At 48.2% G+C, this 6,353-nt stretch overlaps 1 protein-coding gene across 1 annotated transcript in view; it reads left to right on the forward strand.

The window, feature by feature from the left end:
* Positions 1–1,516, forward strand: part of GHRH (growth hormone releasing hormone) — a 6,353-nt gene extending 4,837 nt beyond the window's left edge. Inside the window, exon 4 of the mRNA XM_011929085.1 lies at positions 1,372–1,516. Within this exon, the coding sequence (XP_011784475.1) occupies positions 1,372–1,387 (16 nt within the window). The 3' untranslated portion in view covers positions 1,388–1,516. The remainder of the gene's footprint in view (positions 1–1,371) is intronic.
* Positions 1,517–6,353: the final 4,837 nt, after the last annotated feature.

Raw genomic sequence — 6,353 nt, forward strand, 5'->3', positions numbered from 1 at the left:
AGATGGGGTTTCACCATGCTGGCCAGGCTGGTCTCGAACTCCTGACCTCAGGTGATCCACCTGCCTTGGCCTCCCAAAGTGCTGGGATTACAGGCGTGAGCCACCGTACCCGGCCTAGAGCCTGATTTAACTGTGAGCACAAGCAGGTCCCAGTGTGGCTCTGCTGGGCACTTCTGGTCCAACCTATTAAGCAAATCCAGTTGCCAGCAGAGCTCTCCGTGGCCTCTCTCCCCTTCTTCCCAACCCGATTAGACACCACCAGCCCAGAGATTTCACCATCTACAAGCAGCACCAGGCCTACGGCAGATGACAGGAGGGGCGACAACCAGGCTGGGAGGAGGGAAGAACGCCTGGACCCCAGGCCTGTTTCCGCAACTAGCGGCACAGCAACATGCTTCTTAGTTTCGACTCTGTGAAACGAGGGGTTAGCTCTTACCATCTCTAGGGTCTGCAAGACTAGAGTTCAAAAATAATATCTCTAAGAAGGATGCCTCCTCTGTACCTTGCAGGCTGGGATTAGGTCATTGTTCACCTGCTATGGCTCTCATCAGGCCCCAGTAGGGTGGATGACTCCACGGAGGGCTAATCCTAAGAATGCAGGCTTTGTTCTTGCCAGTTAAAAGCCAGAGGCTTCACAGAGATTGAAGTCATAGAGCCCGTAGAGCTGGCAGGAAGGGTCCAGAAGGCTGCTACAGCCATTGTTCCCCCTCCAGCTGGACTGCTGCAAATACCAGGATATCACTGGTGAGCAGGAATAAGTTCCTGCTTTAGAGTGCAGAGGACAGCCATGTGACAGATGGCTCACTTTTGCACCCATCATACATTGTGTCCATGTAACGGCCCTGTAAGGAAACTGAGGCTCGGGTTTAGCCATCCTCCCACCCCTGTAAAGACCATCCAGTGACTGTGACATGCCACGCTCTGGACCGGAGGCATAGCAGGGTACAGGATGGCAGCAACTCCTGCTCTCATGGAATTCATAACGCACCGAGGCAGCAAGGAACTAGATACATTCTTGTACAGTCAATTACTTCATTGTGATGAGTGGGAAGAGACGCTGGGAGGTGGTGACGGTGAGGCTGGGAGAACGCTGAGCCTGTCTGGGGATTAGAGGCAGCTTCTTCAAGGGGAAGTGACTGGCCCAGGGTCTTGGTGGGAGTTGGCTGGCAGAGCAGAGAGCAGCGGCTAAGCCTGGAACTCACCTTGCTGGCACGCTTGCGCATCCTTCCCTCCACCCCACACAGCCTCTTTTGGAATCCAAAAGGCCAGCTCCTGCCACGGGAGCACCCATAACCCTGGTTCCATGCATCCCACTCTAGCCACCCTTACTTCAATTCCCCGTATTGAGCTTGATTTTTCTTTCTGTGGCAGGAACTCCCAGGGATGAAGATTCCTCCTGTGACCTGGGCTACCTGTAGCCAAAACGCAACTGGATCCAGTTAATCATCTTTCATTTCTGACCCACTTTTTCCTTTGTAAATACAATAAAATTCCCCCATACCGGTGTGCATTTAAATGTTCTTTTCTCTTCAGCCTAATTTTTTCTGTGTTTTATATAGTTACATTTCCCAAAGTGGTATTACAAGGTATAATTTTGTTTAAAGCTAACATTTACCAAGCTCACAGAGTGCAAACCAGGCAGCTTCATGCATAGAACTTCATATGCTCCTTACACAGGCTGATGGAGGGTATTGGCATCTTCCTCCTTTCACAGACAAAGAACTGAGGCACAGAAAGTGTAACCAAATTGCCCACAGTCACACCTGGCAAATGAGAAAGCTGGGATTCAAATCCAGGCAAGTCCAACCCAGAACCAGCTCTTAACCATATTCAACTAACTTTGATCAAAGTCATCCTTCACCCACGTGTGACTTGCTCTTCTATAAGCAACACCATTTATTCATTCAACAAACTTTTTTTTTTTTTTGAGACAGAGTTTCACTCTCGTTGCCCCAGCTGGAGTACAATGGCATGATCTCGGCTCACTGCAATCTCTGTCTCCTGGGTTCAGGCGATTCTCCTGCCTCAGCCTCCCGAGTAGCTGGGATTACAGGCATGTGCCACCACGCCCAGCTAATTTTGTATTTTCAGTAGACAGGGTTTCTGCATGTTGGTCAGGCTGGTCTCAAACTCCCAACCTCAGATGATCTGCCCGCCTCGGCCTCCCAAAGTGTTGGGATTACAGGCGTGAGCCACCACCTCTGGCCTTCATTCAACAAACATTTATAGAACACCCACTCTGTGCCAGGTACTGTTCTGGGCACTGGAGAGATAGTCATGAACAAGGTCCCTGACCTTATAGAGCTTATATTCCAAAGTGTGTGTGGTGGCGAAGAGAATAATAAACACAAGTCAATATAGAATATGTCAGATGTTGGCAAGTGCAAAGGATAAAGCTTTAAAGGGCCAGGGAGTGCTGGGAGTATAATTTGATCTACACTGTGTATATGTGAAGGCCTCACTGATGTGACATTTGAGTAAAGACCTGAGGAAGAGAGGGAATTGGCTTTGTAAATATCAGAGTAAAGAATATTCCAGGCAGAGTGAAAACTCAACAAAGGCTTAGAGGCAGGAGTGTGGAAGGAGGACTAGCAAGGGGGTCAATGTGGCTACCTGGGCCAGAGCAAGGATGTCAGTGGAGAGAAAAAAGTCCTGAGGAAGCAGGAGGCCAGCTCATGGGGACACTTGGAAGTGTTAAAAAACAAAACAAAAAAAGTAACAAATTGAGTCTTCTGTTTTTTTTTTCTGTTTTTTTTGTTTTGTTTTGTTTTGTTTTGAGACGGAGTCTCACTCTGTTGCCCAGGCTGGAGTGCTCTGGCACGATCTCAGCTCACTGCAACCTCCACCACCAGGGTTCAAGTCATTCTCCTGCCTCAGCTTCCCAAGTAGCTCGGATTACAGGTGTGAGCCACCACCCCCGACCCAAATAGAGTTTTAAAGATTGAATTGGCTTTTGTTAGCAGTTCATGAACTGGGCAGCATCCTGCGGGGGGCTCTGACAAGCTGAGTGGGAGTGAGCCTTACAGGCAAAAAGGGGCTGAAGAAGCAGGAAGCATGTCCTGAAGAACAGGACATGAAAAGCAGACTGGTCATTTCCAAGTTACCTTCCTTCTGGGGTTAAAGCAGAGGGGACTTCCTGATTATGCAAGCTAAGGTAGGCTGGGCCCCTTCTTTTTTTCTTCTTTTGAGATGGAGTCTCGCTCTGTCGCCCAGGCTGGAGTGTGGTGGCGTGATCTAAGTTCACTGCAACCTCCCTGTCCCGGGTTCAAGCGATTCTCCTACCTCAGCCTCCCGAGTAGCTGGGATTACAGACGCCTGCCACCAAACCTGGCTAATTTTTGTATTTTTAGAGACAGGGTTTCACCACATTGGCCAGCCTGGTCTCGAACTCCTGACCTCAGGCGATCCACCCGCCTCAGCCTCCCAAAGTGCTGGGATTACAGGCATGAGCCACTGTGCTTGGCCCAACTGGACCCCTTCTGATTGGCTGCTGTGAATCTCATATTTTGGAAAACGACCATTTAATGTTCTGTTTGATGACATGGCACTTAGCAGGTCATGAGTGACTCTATTCTGGTTGGGTCTGGTTTGTTGGGGCCTGCCTAGTGCACGAGCTCAGGTCGAAACAGCGGCCTCCCATAAATGTTCGTTAACACGGTCACAGTAAGGATTTGGATCCCACACTTGGTGAGATGAAAGCCATGGTGGAGTTTAAGCAGAAGAATGACATGCTGTGACCTATGTTGAAAATCACTCTAAGAAATGGTCAAACTCTAGATACATTCTTAGGGCAGAAGCCATTTGCTGATACACAGGGTATAGGGATTGGAGAGAAGTCAAGAATGACTCTCGCATTTTTGGCCTGAGGATGGAGGGTGTGAGGATGGAGTTGCCACTTAGCAGCTTTGGGGGCTGGGGGAATATTAAGAGTTTAGGTTTGAACGTTGAGTATGAGGTGCCTATGAAAGATGCAAGTGAGGAAGCTGAGTAGGCACATGGCTGTACAGGTCCTAGTTCAGGAGACAGTCCCCCGAGTTCAGGGGAGAGGTCTGGACAGCTGGTTTGGTTTGGTAGTTGTCACCATTTAGACAGTCGGTCTTTAAAGTCAAAAGACTAGTTAGATTACTAAGGAAGAATGTGGGAAGAGTCAAGTCCAGGGATTGATCCCCCAGAAACCCTACATTTAAAGTTTAGAAGAGGGCCAGGCGCAGTGGCTCACACCTGGAATCCCAGCACTTTGGGAGGCCAAAGCAGGTCGATCACTTGAGGCCAGGAGTTCAAGACCAGGCTGGCCAACATGGTGAAACCCTAAAAGAGATAGTAGTATCTCTACTAAAAATACAAAAATTAGCTGGGCATGGTGGCGCACGCTTGTAATCCCAGCTACTCAGGAGGCTGAGGCAGGAGAATCATTTGAACCTGGGAGGCAGAGGTTGCAGTGAGCCGTGATCACACCACTGCACTCCAGTCTGGGCGACAGAGCAAGACTGTCTCAAAAAAAAAAAAAAAAAGTTTTGAGGAAAGATGAGGAACCAGCAAAGGAGGCTGAGAAGTAGCAGACAGTGAAGTAACAGGAAAACCACTTCACAGAAGAATCCCAGAAGTCAAATGAAGGGTGTTTCTAGAAGAAAGGGGTGATCTGCTCTGCTAAATGCTGCTGATGGGACAAGTCGGTTGAGAACTGACCACAGAAGTGACCGTGGAAGCCACTGATGACCCTGGCAAAGAGAAATCAGGTGAAGTAGTGAAGGCCAAAGTCTGGTTTGAGTGGGAGAAATGGGAGAAGAAGAACCAGAGCTGGTGACTACAGACTTGGCTGTGCAATAGGGTGGCCCCTAGACATACGTGGCTAATGAACACTTGAAATGTAGCTGGTACAATCTGAGATGTACTTTAAGTATAAAATAAACACTGGGGCGTGGTGGCTCATGCCTGCAATCTCAGCATTTTTGGGAGGCCCAGGGGGGAGGATCACTTGAGGATAGGAGTTCAAGACTAGCCTGGGCAACATAGCCAGACTCTGCCTCTACAAATACAAATTCAAAACAAATTAGCCAGGCATGGTGACACACGCCTGCAGTCCCAGCCACTTGGGAGGCTGAGGTGGGAGAATTGTTGAGCCCAGGAATTTGAGGCTGCAGTGAACTATGACTGCACCACTGCACTCCAGCCTGGGCAAGAGAGTGAGACTCTGTCTCTAAAAAAAAAAACATAAAACAAAGCACCCCACAGGCTAAAGGTGCAAGTAAGGAATCACTCAGATTTAATATGAAAAAATACAAAATACCTCAATATTTTTATACTGATCACATATTAAAATGATATTTAGATATACTGGGTTAAATGAAAGATATTAAAATTAATTTCACCTGTTTCTTTTTAACTTTTTTATCTTGGTTTTCAGAAAATGTAAAAGCACCTATGTAGCTTGCCTTGTATTTCTATCGGACAGCACTGGTAGAGATGATTTTTTTGAGAAATTTTGCTATAAAGGGAAGCAGAGAACTGGAGCCACTGACCCGAGGCCCCTGCATCAGTGATTACCCAACTTTTGCTATTCATGAGCCATTTTATTGGGGCCAAATATCCCCACACATCACCTACCCTCTGCGTGCCTCTGATCAGAATCTATGAACTTCCTGGGGTGACTGAAATGTTCTATATTTTGAATTGAGTGGTGGTTATACCAGTGTTGTTACATATAAAAATTCATTCAGTTGTTCACTTAGGATCTGTGCATTTTGCTGTGAGTAAATTAAACCTAAAAAAAACCCCTGACAACTGTGAAAAGTCTGGATGATGGGATGTCTGTTTTGATTTAAAAAGTGCAAAAAGAGGGGCCAGGCGCGGTGGCTCAAGTCTGTAATCCCAGCACTTTGGGAGGCCAAGGCGGGCGGATCATTTGAGGTCAGGAGTTCCAGACCAGCCTAGGTAACATGGTGAAACCCCACCTCTACTAAAACTACAGACATTAGCCGGGCGAGGTGGCGGGCGCCTGTAGTCCCAGCTACTTGGGAGGCTGAGGCAGGAGAATGGCCGGAACCCGGGAGGCGGAGCTTGCAGTGAGCGGAGATCGTGCCACTGTACTCCAGCCTGGGTGACTGAGCAAGACTCTGTCTCAAAAAAAAAAAAAAAAAGTGCAAAAAGAATCACAGCCTCTTAACATTGATGGGGTGAACAATCCCACCTCTCTGTTGTGCAGCCTAAGACAGTGTTGCCAGGGAAGGAATGACCCAAGCTCCAAGGGCCTGGCAGCCAGGTCTCCAGTCTCCCAGCACCAGAACTATGCAACCAACTCGGTTCCTCCCAGGGTAAAGACCACCTGCTCTCCCTGGGCGCCCGAGAAAAAAAAA

Source organism: Colobus angolensis, unplaced genomic scaffold (assembly GCF_000951035.1).
Source record: "Colobus angolensis palliatus isolate OR3802 unplaced genomic scaffold, Cang.pa_1.0 Scaffold8, whole genome shotgun sequence".
Taxonomy (NCBI): domain Eukaryota; kingdom Metazoa; phylum Chordata; class Mammalia; order Primates; family Cercopithecidae; genus Colobus; species Colobus angolensis.